Raw genomic sequence first — 15,719 nt, forward strand, 5'->3', positions numbered from 1 at the left:
GCATCTCTTTGCCCGTACATTTCCGCAAAAAATACTTTATAGATACAAGAACATGTAATGGCACATGACAACACGTTCATTGTCCCGTCCCGGCTTAGCGACTATTGTGACAACACAAAAGACCTTGATAAAGTTAAATTTACCTTCAGGATATCACTATTTCACTTTTTTTCCTTTCCGATTACACCTTTTGTGTACCGAATCCGGGAATTTGAGGGGTGCAAATGAGGTTGTTAGAATTAATCAATACTTTCCAACACATACGAAGTACTGCCTGGTGGACCTGTGTTATCAAAATCTCGAAAACAAAAGCTACAAGGTGGAGCCAGAGTAAAAACTAACATGGAGGCCGACTCTGAAGAGATTTATTTATTTATTTAGGCACATCAACAATATAAACTCATACATTTTAAACAACATTAACAGCTAGTGTTTACATCACTTATAGATATGCACAACATTTTAGATAAATTCAATTAAACAATCAAAATTAAGTTAATAACAAATAATTTTGGTATTTAACAAGTAATTTGAGATCTCGTTTAGGGTTGATTCAGACGGCAACGCGACGCGTAGATGCATTTCTAAATTTGTACTGAATTGACAGATTGGCATGTCGCCTCGCGCAATTGATATCTGTCAAATCCATGCAAATTTATGCCGCGCCTCGCCTCGCCTCGTCGCGTTGCGGTCTGAAGTGACCCTTATACGTTTGACGTAGTAAGTCATAATATCGGCCGGCGCATGCCGTACTAAGGTTGCGTTTCCACCAGAGATACGTGTTGCGAGGGATGTGTTTTTAAGATCCAATAGCATCGCCGCGGTGAGCGATGTCATGGCAAGCTCGCGTCAATGAAGCGATTCTATTGGTTCTCAAAAACACATTCCTCGCAACACATCTCTGGTGGAAACGCAGCCTAATAAGTTATGCTTTGTTCAAACCTACGCGACCAGGCGACTGCGAAGCGGGAGCGTCAAGCTGTCAAATGAATTGGATTAAAAGCTTCCTATCAGATCGTACCCAATGTGTCGAGATTTCTAGACTTGACAAAAAAAGTATGACTACAACTTATAGATCACAATACAGATTGAATACCAGAGGAGTTCCGCAAGGGGGAGTCATCTCAACGTTATTCTTTCTGCTCTATATAAATGATCTTCCAAATATAACACAGGAAAAGTGCATTCTTTTTGTTGTCGACCTGTCTGTCATTATCCCGGACGACAAAAAGGTAAATTTTGAAACCAAAATAAACTCAGTCCTAAAAGAAATCTCCAAATGGCTAGAAATTAACAAACTAAGCGTAAACGTCCTTAAGACAAAATTTATGTCATTTGAAAATTACAAAACTAAATATAATAATATAAATGTACAGTGCAATGAGCAAAGTATAGAAAAAACAGATACTATCAAATTCTTGGGAATGACAATAGATGAAAAATGCAACTGGGAAACAAAAGTAGATATTACGTGTACAAAAATAAACAGATTCGTACATGCGATCAGAACACTGAGATACACCGCTGGAGAATCTATAGCTATCACGGCTTACTATGGATATGTTGAGTCCATTCTGAGATACGGCATTATACTCTGGGGAAACTCAACACACTATGCGGCGTTAATTCTATGACGTCATGTAGGCCATTATTTAAAAAATTACAAATACTTACAGTCATTTCAATGTATATCCTCGAAATAGGGGTGTTTGTGAAAAATCATCCTCACGCATTTAATAAATTCACGAAGCAAGATAGTAGATACTGCAAGCGAGACCCTACCAAATTAAACGTACCAAGATGCCGAAGTACTCTACATCAAAAGAACTGCCTTATGAGTGCTATATTAATTTACAATAAGTTACCAAAAACTATTAGAGAGACACCGATTAAAAACTTTAAGCCCTGTCTAAAAAGATGGTTAGTAGAGAAATGCTTTTACTCATTAAAAGAATTTGGGTTACAGGCCTTTTAAATATATTATAACGAAATTTGTTTATTAGTAACTAAGTAAATTTATACCTTTAGTAAAAATATCATGAGATGTAAAGAAAAAAAAATGTGGAAGCAGTTACTGAATACACTGACAAAATAAGAAAACATAATATTATTATTATATTAATTAATTGATATTCGTACAGGCTATATTATATTATGATAAATCTATTATCAATATTATATTATAAATAAATGAATAAAATAAATAAATGAAATATTATAAACCTATTATTATTAATTAATTAATCATGTAAGCTGTTACTTTGAAATTGATTTTAAATGTTGTAATGGAACTTACTGAAATAATAATAAAGAAAGAATTGTATTATACTTTGTCCAGCCTATCTTAAAATAATATGCTAAAATATATTATTATTATTTACAAGTAAATTAATCTTAAATATATACAGTAATGTTTTAATGAATCAATGTTAATTATATTTGCACACTATGTAAATAGTAGAATATGCTTAAATCCAAACCGAAAAATTGTAACACCTTTTTGTACCATATTCTGAGCAAATAAATGAATTATGAATTATAAATGTGTGTTTTGAATTGTTGCTCTATTCCGCTAGGAATATTAACTTTATGTTCAAAACACTCATTTGACAGCTTGACGCAACTTGACGCTCCCGCTTCGCAGTCGCCTGGTCGCGTAGGTTTGAACAAAGCATAACTCAGCATTGTAAAACATAATAATAATTATGTCGAAAGTGGTACTCGTGCGCATAGATTCGTCCGTTTGTTTGAATTCGAGGTACTCCTAAGGGTCGATTCAGACCGTAACGCGACGCGTAGATGCATTTCTAGATTTGTACAGTTCTTGCAATCTACGAGTGCGCGTAGCCTTTATTTGTAGTTGTAATAGGGATGATGACAAGGTCAAAGATTAGCAAATTTTGTTAATAAAATAAAGAAATCACGGTAAAAAATAAGTGTTCCCAAAATTTCAGCTTGATAGCATTTGTATTTTTTTGTTATGCGCCTTCAAAGTTGGATATTCAAGTCGATTTTTTTTCAATCAAATTTCATAATATTTATATACAATTCGATAACTTATCCAATTACAAGCAACTTTTGTTATGAAACCACTTTCATAAACGCAATATTTAATATACCTGTCGAACAAAGTTGTCTCCCGATGCGTACAAACTACGAAAGACTGACGTCATACTTTTGTAGCACTTTGTATGGAGCGTTTCGGGCAGGTCTTTTTTATGAGATATTTGAATTGTCATATCTTGGTGAATTTTTAAGCTATCAGAGTCATTCTTTCAACGATGTTTCTATTTTTAAAGTGTCTTTCAATTACCGATAAGAAAAAAAAATAGTCATCATGCCTATTGTGAATAGACATTTTCGTTAGTGTGCGTACCTGACGGAGCAGTCAGTAGCGAGCGAGCCATGTACGCGTGTATAGATATGGTCACTCACACAACTAAGGGCGCCGCGCGCTCGTAGATTGCAAGAACTATACTGTATTGACAGATTTCCTATTCCACTGGCATCGTCCCGGCTTCCTGGAAGACAGCCTTGGTGCACCCGATCCCCAAAAAAGGTGATCGCTAAAATCCTTCCAACTACAGACCAATCGCTTTAACCTCTCTCTTCTCGAAGATAATGGAATCCATTATCAATAGCCAGCTTCTTCGATACTTGGACGGCCAGGGATTGCTAAGCGACAAACAATACGGGTTCCGTAAGGGTCGCTCGGCTGGTGATCTCTTGGCATACCTGACTCATCGTTGGGCTCAGGCAATTGAGTCGAAGGGAGAGGCATTGGCTGTTAGTTTGTACATTGCGAAGGCCTTCGATCGGGTTTGGCATAAAGCGCTGCTATCAAAGCTTCCATCATACGGGCTGCCCGAGAAATTATGTAAGTGGGTCACTAGTTTCTTAGCAGACAGAAGCATAAAGGTCGTAGTTGACGGCGAATGCTCGGAAACTCAGTCTGTTAATGCTGGTGTCCCTCAGGGCTGTGTGCTATCGCCTACTCTATTCATACTGCATATCAATGACATGTTACAAACCAAAGGCATTCATTGCTATGCGGATGATAGTACAGGTGATGCTGTATATACCGGCTCCCCTAATATTTCTCGGCAAAATGTCACTGAGAGTCGAAACGAACTTGTGTCTAAGGTGAAGAATTCATTGGAGAAGGTCTCTGAATGGGGTAGACGTAACTTAGTCCAATTCAACCCCGCCAAGACACAAGTCTGCGCGTTCACCACTAAAATGTCACCAATGGTCGTTTATCCTCGTTTCGAGGGCACATCTTTAACCATCTCCCCTAGCATTGAGATACTTGGCGTCAACATATCGAGCGAAGTCCAGTTCCGATATCATCTTGAGGGTAAGGCCAAATTAGCCTCGAAGAAGCTTGGCGTTCATAACAGAGCGAGACAGTACTTCAGTCCGGACCAACGCCTACAACTCTACAAGGCGCAGGTTCGGCCTCATATGGAATATTGTTCTCATCTCTGGGCAGGGGCGCCAAAATACCAACTGCTCCCTCTGGATCGTATCCAACGAAGGGCTGCTCGAATTGTTGACTGCCATAGTGTTTCAAACAGCTTGGACCCCCTGGAATTACGCCGAGATGTTGCTTCACTCTGCATCCTCTATCGGTTGTATCACGGGGAGTGCTCTGAGGAATTGTTCGGAATCATACAACCTGCAACTTTTCGCTATCGTCCCACGCGAAAAACATACCATCCTCATCTTCCACAGTGCGTTTTTCGCGTAACTTTCTGCCGCGCACTGTAAAACTCTGGAATGAACTGTCACCAGCAGTATTTCCGGACCGATACGACCTGCAAACCTTCAAGAAAAGAGCGTATTCCCTCTTAAAAGGCCGGCAACGCACCTGCAGCTCTTCTGATGTTGCGAGTGTCCATGGGCGACGGTAGTTGCTGACCATCAGGTGACCCGTTTGCTCGTTTGCCCCCTTATTTAATAAAAAAAAAAAAAAAAAAAAGATTTCATGAGCGTGAGACGTCTTGCAAATCTGTCAAATCCATACAAATTTAGAAATGCAATCTATACGTCGAGTTGATGTCTGAATTGACTGTCGTTTGTAGTTTGTGTTTACTTGGTGTTAAATTGAGTGTTAACATAAAAATATCATTTTGCAATTTGATAGAAAATAGTCTCCATCGAAGAAGGAATGAAACTGTGTGTGTGAAAAATTAAATTTAAATAGGAGAATGAGAGTACCATAAAGTTAATGTACCTAGCGGAATAGAGCAACAATCTCGAGCTGTCAAACGAAACCGACATTGATTTACGTCTGTGTGTAAAAATTTGTTTACGTATACACTTACACAAGCATCTTTCTAAGAGGCTAGATTGTCAACGTGGCGATAAGTGCCAACTGGACGTCAAACAGATGAAAAAAATTGGTTCTGCTGTCATGTATCACACGTCTCTTTTTACCACGCAGTACAGATGGTACAGATAGTGACGTCATCTCGCTTGCTCAAGCCTTTGTTTGTCTATTCCGCTAGGTATATTAACTTTATGGAGAGTACTGATGAACGTTAGAGGTCTTTTGTTTTCTTGATTAAGCGTCAAATTTATAAATAATTGCGGTTAAGGGATTTCATTTTATATATCAAATTTCGACATCAACGAGAACTTCAAAAACTTGAAGGATGTTCTATTGTTTTTAACACGTGTATTCGGATCAATATTCAATACTCTCCTTCTTTTTATAAGATAGGGGGCAACGAGCAAAGCAGAGCAGGTACCCGACCTGATGAGAAACAACTACCATTACCCATGGACACTCGCAACATCAGAAAAGCTGCAGGTTTAAGAGGTAATACGCTCTATTCTTTAAGGTCTGCAGGTCGTATTGGTCCGGAAATACTGCTGGTGACAGTAATTCGTATCAAAGTTTTTCTTCAATACGTAGATTTTGTTTGTCTGAGGTTTGAACATAATTATTTAGAACTAGATAACGCCCGTCACTCTGTTGCGCCAAAATTAAATAATCGCGCGGGAATCATACATTTTTCCGGGATGAAAAGTATCTTATGTCCTTTTCCGGGGCTCTAAGTATCTCCATACCAAATTTCAGCTAAATCAGTTCACTGGTTTGGGCGTGAAGAGGTAACAGACACAGGGCCTGTCCACATGTCCACGTTATGACGTCGCGTCGTCAACGTGGAACGGTGCGGTAACGAGGCACGGTACGTTGTTGTGACGTGAAAATTTACGTCAACGTAACGTAAAACTGCACGTCACGATATTGCAACATTGTACGACTACGATTACCATGCCTTGTTAAACTGCTACATTCTTTACTAATCACTACTTATTTAGATAATATGGACCGCACAATACGTATTCTCCTTCTGCTACTGTTAAGAAAACGGAGAGAGAGATTTAAGAAAAAAAATATGTAAAATGTTGCTACACCGTGACGTATATTTTCACGTTACGTTGACGTACATTTTCACGTCACGACGACGTACCGTGCCACGTCACCGCAATGTTCCACGTTGACGACGTCATGACATGGAGATGTGGATAGGCCGTAACATACTGATAGTCCGGGTTACGTAGAACTTTGTTTTTGATTACTAACAAGCAAATTTTTTGTGAGTAGCTTCATTTTCATAAGACAAACAACATTTTTATCTGCGGAAAATCTTAAGAGTGATAGCTAACAGAGATAGAAAGGATTTGACGCTTTGGCGCTTGCCCATGCAAATGTGAAAAAAAGAGGTTTTTCAGCGCTGCTACTGTCACTGTAAACTCACTACAAGGAACACACATACACATCCTTAAATATTATCACTTAGTTTTGTTACACCTTGTTTAATTTAAGAGTAACATTGTCCTACAAATAGAACAATCCATATTTTAGGACCATCAAATCAAAGTATTAAATCCTTTCTATCTTTGTTAGCTACCGTATCACTTTCAATATTTTTTACAAATAAAATTGTTGTTTGTCTTATCAAAATGAAGCTACTTACAAAAATTTGCTTGATAGTAATAAAAAAAAATGTTCTACGTAACCCGGACTATTACTTACAGACAGATAAACAGACAACACTTTCGCGTTTATACTATAAGAATGGATTATTAGTAGATTAAGGCCCTGTTTCACCACTTCCTGATAAGGCTATCCACCAATTTACTTGACAGATCAAGTACGGAGAATCTGTCACAAAAGTTGTGAATAGCCTATTAGGCACTTTATCAGAAAGTGGTGAAACAGGGCCTTAGCGTCATAATATTATAGAGTTAATAACTCTGGTAACTGGTGGTCAGGTATGTAGGTATATCCTTGATGAATTCCCCAAATGTCCAACCTGTATTAGGCCAAATGACAAGTTAAACTAGCTAGTTGGCAACGAACGCATCAAAGGTTTGCTTTGTGCAATACCAATTACAGTCCGGCATTCAAAAGGTTGTCAGGACTATCCTAGAAATTAATATACAGTACAATGTTCTGTGTTTGGATATCTATTCCGAGCTTGTTCAAAAACAGTGCGTCCATAAATTGCGAGATACGTTTCTGATACAGTCTACCCATACTAATAATATGAATGTGAAAGTGTGTCTGTCTGTTTGGGCGTGAAGAACTTCTTCAGAAGAAGTAACAGATAGACAGACAGACTAACACACGTTAACATTTATAATAATAGTATGGCTATTTTAGTTGTTGTCGTTGGTATGTTGTTATACTTTAAAATACTACGAATAATAAAAACTAAGGAAACATAACTCCCATACAACCGTTTTGAATTTGGTTCCTTTTCGCATACTAAAATGTGACAATTATACGATTTACTAATCACTACAATCAAATCTACGAAATAAAGCCGCTGACAATAATTGTCACTTGTATAAATACACAAAATTGTGTACCGAATACATGCATAAAGTACGGTAAGTATGCATGTATTCGGGTCTCTACATTTTTGACACAGTTACTAGTTTTTATTATTCGTAGTTAAAATAAAAGGAGCAGTGGTAGTTCAAGTGACGTTACTAAATTAAAAACGCACTCGCTTTTTAACATGATAATATACACTTCACAAGAACCGAGAAAAATATAAAATAAAAAACGTTTTATAGCTCAAAAGGACGACAAAGGATAAAAGGATTCACCATTCTAACACCAAAAGCAGATTTCATGTCTCAAGAATTTTAATTTCCTTGAAATTCTTTTATTCGCAAGAAAATTTCACGATGTTTAAAATGTTTTAAGTACAAGTATAACTTGGGATTGAGGCTTTATTCAAAACTGCTTCTGCAGCATTTTGGCGAGAAATAGGGTAAGTAGAAAGGACTGAGGGCTAGAGCCTCAAGTGATTTTGACACAGAAACATCCTAGCAGCAGTGGAAATGAAGACAAAAGATTTTACACTTTTTTGGAACAAGAAAATTTGGTGAAACTCTACGAAAAATAAAAACTAGTGAAACTAAACGAGATTATGGAAAAGTTGACGTTTCCTTAAAATTTAACGAAGTTGGAATCAGCTTAGATGATTTAAGTATTAAATAAAAATTCAAACTAAAAAAATTTTATTCAGAATTTTTTCAAAATATGTTAAAAAAACAGCATATCCAGTTTAAATAAATTGCCATGATTATTTTTCGTATTATTTGATTCAGTGGCATCCAGTTGATCATTTGGTAATGATCAACAAGCTTTGGTAAGCTTCGCCGAAAATATACCTGAATAAATATTAAAGTACTTACACATATAATAAAATACTTTGTGAAAAATTCAAGCGCCTACCAGCTGCTGTTGTCATATTTTTTGATAAAGACCAAAATCGGCCGAAAAAATCACGTTTATTGTACGGGCCCCCCTTAAATATTATTATTTTTTAGTTTTTAGTATTTGTTGTTATAGCAGCAACAGAATTACGCAATCTGTAAAAATTTCAGAAGCGATTTTTGAGTTACGGCCTGGAGACAGACAGACGGACGGTCGGACGGACGGACAGACATCGAAGTCTTAGTAATAGGGTCCCGTTTTTACCCTTTGGGTACGGAACCCTAAAAAAAGTACAAATGTTGTGTTTCGAGTAACAATACCCGCGGAGGCGTTTTAAAGACTTGAAGCGAAACCTTCATCTATTCTGTGGCGAAACTCTCAACCCTAGAGTTTAAAAAATCAAGTGTAACATCCATTACTGATGGCAAGCGTTTGAAAAACTTGAAAATCATAGCACGAACAGCACCAACTGCAGTTTAATTTCATACATCCGTACTGCTTTAATCAAAACATAAATAAAAGCGAACTGTTATTTTGCAGACGAAAAATATGTAACAGATGTGAAATAGTTCCTGGAGTTTCCTTCAAAATTCCTTCAAAAAGCGTCCTTTTTCTTTTAGCAAAATAAATAGTGCCAGCTAATTTACTGAAACGAGCTCTACAACTTACAGACAATTAGGTAGTATAGTAGTGTTATACAAAATGTAAGATTCTGTTCATTCGGCAAACGAGCAAACGGGTCACCTGATGGAAAGCAACTTCCGTCGCCCATGGACACTCGCAACATCAGAAGAGCCGGCCTTTTAAGAGGGAAAAGAGGAGGGTAAGGAAGGGAATAGGGAAGGGTAGGGAAGGGAATAGGGTAGGGGATTGGGCCTCCGGTAAACTCACTCACTCGGCAAACACAGTTTAAGCGCTGTTTCACGCCGGTTTTCTGTGAGCCCGTGGTATTTCTCTGGTCGAGCCGGCCCATGCGTGCCGAAGCATGGCTCTACCACTTGAGTTACCTAGTACCTAGTTTCCTAACCAAGATCAACATGAAAAAATCATTATAATATTACTAGATGACCCGTGAACTTCGTATCACTTAACTCTTAAATCTTGTACCATATAAACCAGGGCTTTCGAAACTTATTTTGTCTACAGCCCACTTTGTGAAAAGATTATGTTTTAGCGACTCCCTTGTTTCAATTTAAAATGCATCCAGATTAAATAAAACCCCCAAGCATCCATACAACACCCCTATTTTTTTCTGGGTCCCACACCGCCCTTTAGACCTTCAGCGCCCACAAGGGGGCGTTATCGCCCACTTTGGGAAAGGATGATATAAACCTTCCCTGGACTTCAAGACATAGTAAAATCGATATAGCCATTCTCGAGTTTTAGCGAGACTAACAAAAATTAAATCCTTTTTTATTTGTAAAAATTAGAACATTGCTAAGTTTTTGTAATCCAATACTATTAATAAGCTTTTTTCGATAAGTATCCACTTCTTGGCATAACATTATCGTGTGGAGTTATTTATGCATTTTTAAGGAAAAAAATACGTGTGGCACTTGGGGACTGCCGCGGTAAAGACGCTGCATAACATTTTTTATCAACTTATACAATTAACATACATCTAGACTCTAGTCGCACGCACACAAACACCGTGCCGAAGTCTACCGAACTGAAACAACGATGAGGATGCACGGTAACGCACCTGTCAGGTTTATTTTCATAACGGAATTTTTTCATTCGGTCGCCGTGCTCACAGATCCTGATAGAAGCTATGCAATAGCTAAAAAGCGCTTAATACTTATCTATGCATTGTCGTCTTTAAACTTCCGTTAAACTTCTGTTATGTCCTTATTTTTTATTTTATTTATTTATATCAGGCTACATAGTCCCATACGATATATACCTTAATGACTAACATACATATAAATTATATACACTTAATAACTATACTTTATCACGAGTTATCGGCGACGTGACGCGCGCTTCATACCGGAGTCTCCCCCGGAACCTTCGGAAGACCACATCAGTCGGCCAGAATTCCTCCGAAAAGGTCTATAGAAGATGCGTCGGTACTCTCACCACAAAGAAACTAAAGTTGACCTTGTGGCGAGACTGCAGACATTCGACCCTCAAGTGGAGGGATGTAGTTCACGACGTCATCGATCTCCATGGACCTTAGTCCTTGTTGACGCATCAAACCTAACCCCAAAGCGCAATTTCAGTCTTTCCAATAATTTCTTCAAAGACGTTTGATGAACAAGACTGAGGAATTTCTATGAATTTCCTCAAAGTTAAGGTGACTGATTTAATATCCAGAGCGGACGTAATCGCTCTGATCGTTTTAACGATGAAAGATCTGAGAATTCATATTTAAATTTATTTATTCCATCTCAGGGTTGTGACGCATTTTACCCTACTGTGTTAGAAGGAGAGTTATGTTTTTGAGAGTATGTATCCACACTAATATTATAAATGCGAATGTCTTCACGCCAAAACCACTAAACCGATTTTGCTAAAATTTGGTATGGAGATACTGTGAGCCCGGAGAAGGGCATAGGATACTTTTTATCCCGGAAAATACACGGCTCCCGAACGATAAACTAAATTAGGTGCAATGGAGTTGCGGGCGTAATATCTAGTTTTTGTATTGCTTTGCAGCATAGACGGCTTTCCAGATTTTCACTGGACACTGTCAAGATAATTACTTTCTTTTAATCGACTCTCATAAAAGCAGGAGGTTTGTGTTCGGCTGTAGATTCGGAACTTTTTTATTCAATTTGTTTTGTTTTCTGTACAATATAATATTTTGTAATATTCTTGTATTTCATGAAATTTAGTAAGTATATAGGAGATTTCGGTGGCGATAAATCGATCTAGCTAGGAATCAATTTTAGAAAATGTCATTTTCATCGAATACCGAGCCAAGCTCGGTCGAATAGCTAGTAGATATTAAGTAAATTGTTAACTTTAATATTATTCAGTATTTTGTTATTTCTGTGAATTCATTGTTTATTAAATTTTAAGAGTGACAAAACTTAGAAAAACGACCAACTTTAATACTCGGTTGCAGCATTGCGGTATAATAAAATCTCCCAACCTACAATACGTATCAAACGCTATCCTCGCTTCAAAGTGAAAGATTTTAATTAATCCGTACGTACGGCCAGCAAATGACTTTTCTGATTGAGTTTCTTACGCATCGTCTTTCAGTACTTTTTCCCGAGGACACCAGAAGGGTTATATAACTCCCACACCGGTTTCGGTAACGGTGGCCGGCTTCATTGAAACCAGCCCCCGTAGACGCTACAAAATGTATGGATTTGACATTAGTATTCGCTAGCGAAGCGATGACTTATATCCTAAGATCCGACCGTAAAATCCTGCAAGAATCGTTTTTTTCGATCAAATATATTTTAAAATAACCTTTAGAACGTATAGAATGGATTAATGTTGGGTTGTCTTGTTAAAATAAAAACGCCTGTTAAATAAAAACAGCAATCTTGCGGGTTCTCGACGTCCTCAAATCTTGCCAGGCATAATAATTGTAGGCCTGAACATATTTTGTCTTAAACAAAAGTGATGGCAACCCCAGTTTGAAGCTATCGTGCAACTGGCAACCATGGATATTCATGCACACAATGCATAAAACTTTAATTTTGTATCAAAATTATTAAAAAATCGATGCTTCAATTTTGATGAAGAACTATGTCTGTTTACGGGCTGGCAACCCTAAGTTGCGGCCGACTTAGAGCTGGCAACCATTTATACCTTATATTGTCTCATTTTCTTTCAAATGATGTAAAATTTACTGAAAAAAATATTCATACAAATTATGCATTTATCTCATGAACATTAAACTTAATTAGAGGTACTTGCGGCTACTTTTGACAAGGCAACCCAACATTAATCCATTATATACATTCTAAAGATTATTTTAAAATATATTTGATCGAAAAAAAAGATTCATGCAGGATTTTACGGTCGGATCCAATACTATTATGTCAAATCGCATACATTTTGTAGCGCTAGCGTTAGCGGTAGCGTTAGCGCTTTGCCACTTGTCTACAGGCCCAGGCCAGTTACGCAGGAGTAATTTTATAGTGTCCAAGTGTGTGCGCAGTATACAAGAGTACTCTCTATTCCTTTTACTCTCATAACCCAGTGGGACGGAAGACCGATACTACTGGCGAGAGATCAGGCGTAGGACCGACTTTTTACCTGACGCATGGATCATCCTACTTGTTCATGGATATATTATCTAAATCATCTTACTTGTCAGACAATCAGGTGATCAGCCTGCAATATCCTAACAAAACTTGGAAATAACATGTTTTCAACGCGGGAATTGAACCCACGACGACCCACGAGCCACGCTCTAAACTACTGGACCACGGAGACGTTGGGAGAAGGAACAAGGCCGTCACCAGCTTATGACCACAGTGACGGCGCCGCGCCGTGTCTGATGGGGACGCGGCCTAAGGGCAATAAAGCAACATTATGGAGGATAAAAAATATGCACGCCTGGTACAGTCGGGAGCTCGAAGCGTTACACTTTGGAAGTCTCTGTCTCGATGACGATTGTAATAAGAACGGACTTACCCCCCCATATCCCCATGGCAACGCTCTCGGTTTACACCAAGTATGACGTATCTGTTTGTGTGCCCTTTGGCCCTTGGTGTTATCCATACTAATATTATAAATGCGAAAGTATCTCTGTCTGTCTGTCTGTCTGTCTCGCTTTCACGCCAAAACTACTGAACCGATTGCAATGAAATTTTGTACACAGTTATTCTAGAGTCTGAGAAAGGACATAGGCTACATTTTGATGTGGGAAAATATCTTATTTCCATGAAAATATCGATGAAAATTAATTCGCATTGCGCGTGGTTAGCGCTCATCCCGGGGGTCCTGGGTTCGAGTCCCGCAGGCGGAACAAAAAGTTTTCAATGTTCCTGGGTCTCGGATGTGTATTAAAATAATATTTCAAAAATCTTAAATATACTTTATGTATAATATTATAAAAAATCCAGAAATATATCGATGCAATGAACATTTTAGTTCTAATACGATTCAACAGATGGCGTTTTATTTTTTACTTCATTGTAACATAGAACTAATCATACTTATTAGTTATTATGTTTTTGTTTATAGTTTTTAATACGTTAGAATATTATTTTTAATAATATTATCACTTGGTATAATGATAATCAATCTATCTTATCTTATAGAACTCCTACTGCATTTCTAATATATGTGACAAGTTGACAACAGAAGGCGCTCCAAAATAAAGGAGGTTCAAGTGTACCGTGTTGGCCTATATTCCGTCCAGAAAATATATCAATGCAATCAACATTTTAATTCTAATATATGAAAACAGATGGCGTTTTATTTTTTACTTAAATATATTTTATGTTATTATAAACTCTCGCGCATGAACGCGTAAGTGACGGTCACGATCACTGCTCACTTTTCTGTTACTAAATTTCTAAATACTTCTAACGTTATATCAAAAGTACTGTGTGACTTACACGCCTCGAGAATTAATATTAATAATCAATAATAATTTAACTTCATAAAGATAAACTGCTGTGTCACCTAACCTCAAATACGATGCATTGTGCAAAGTGCAAGGAAATTGTTACTGACTTCGTCCATTGTGGCAAGTGTGGTGGTCACTATCACTTTACTTGTGCTGGAATATCCGAGTCCAGCTACCGTAAACTGGGGCAAGAGAAGAAATCTGCCTGGAGATGTATACCGTGCCGCGCACAAGTGCAATCCTCGGACCCCGCGAACACTGTCTCACTGGCTGACATTTTATTGGAGATTAAAAATCTACGTACCGATTTTAACACGATGAAAACCGACCTAAATGATATAAAATCAGATATATCTAGCACTAAACAATGTATGTTGGACCTGAATATGAAGTGGAGCGATATGCAGCAAAGATTCGACGATATCGAAGGTAGATTGAACGGGTTTGAAGATAAAGTGTCGTGTATAACTACTCTGCAAAAGGATTTGAAGAAGGCGAACGAAATTATTTCCGCACTCGAACAGAATAATAATACGCAAGATCAATTCTCCAGATTAAATAACATCGAAATATCGGGAATACCGATGCGCAACGGGGAAAACTTATACTCAATGCTTCACGACTTGTGCTCCGTAGTCGGATTTAGCCTGTGCGAAACCGATATCGACACCGTTCATCGAGTACGCCGGCACATTACTACCGACAAACAAGCCCTGAGGCACCCGGCTATCATCGTGCGGTTTACACAACGGCGCCGTAAAGATCAGCTGTTGGCGGCGGCGCGCGCTCGCCGCACCCTCTCCTCCGCCGAACTGGGCCTGCAGGGGCCGGCCTGCGCCGTATACATCTCTGACCATCTCACACCCACCAATAAACTTCTCCTAAAACGTGCCCGGGAGCTAAAAGTCGAAAAACAGTATGCCTATTTGTGGGTGAGAGATTGTAAGATCCTATTGCGTAAGAATGATAAATCTAATGTTATACGTATCTCCAGCGAATCAGATTTACTAAAAATTAAATGACTACTATGTCCAATATTACTGTCACTGTGCTATCTTTGCTATTGTTATTTTACCTATATATTTAAACCTAACCAACAAAAATATATTCTCAATACTCTGTTAAAATGTAAGTTTGCATATAATTTTACTTTAGAACTTTACAATAATTATGTCAATCTCCAGACATTACTAAATAATACAATTAATGTTTTCTACTCGGCCTACTCATTTATAAGTATAACATGTATACTTTTTAATACTACTTTATCATGCGTAATTATTCATCAACTATTTTACATAATCGAGATATTATTATTTATGTTTATAGGAGTTGTAATAATTTACAATATAAACTCAAGTAAGCTACGCTATCTAGCTTCAACCCTGTTTATAATTCATCACGACCAATTTTCGCTGGTTTGTTATTCTACTG

The 15,719-nt window shown here is 37.8% G+C and overlaps 1 protein-coding gene across 1 annotated transcript; it reads left to right on the plus strand.

Moving 5' to 3' along the window:
- Window positions 1-14,189: 14,189 nt before the first annotated feature.
- LOC121734865 lies at window positions 14,190-15,365 on the plus strand. Its single transcript, XM_042125505.1, has one exon. It carries the CDS (start codon window positions 14,357-14,359, stop codon window positions 15,305-15,307), a length of 951 nt encoding a protein of 316 aa, XP_041981439.1. The 5' UTR covers window positions 14,190-14,356; the 3' UTR covers window positions 15,308-15,365.
- Window positions 15,366-15,719: the final 354 nt, after the last annotated feature.

Source organism: Aricia agestis, chromosome 16 (genome assembly GCF_905147365.1).
Source record: "Aricia agestis chromosome 16, ilAriAges1.1, whole genome shotgun sequence".
In the NCBI taxonomy this organism is placed as follows: Eukaryota; Metazoa; Arthropoda; class Insecta; order Lepidoptera; family Lycaenidae; genus Aricia; species Aricia agestis.

Coding starts and splice junctions, on each gene's coding strand:
- LOC121734865 (XM_042125505.1), top strand. CDS start 14,357: ATGCATTGTGCAAAGTGCAAGGAAATTGTTACTGACTTCGTCCATTGT.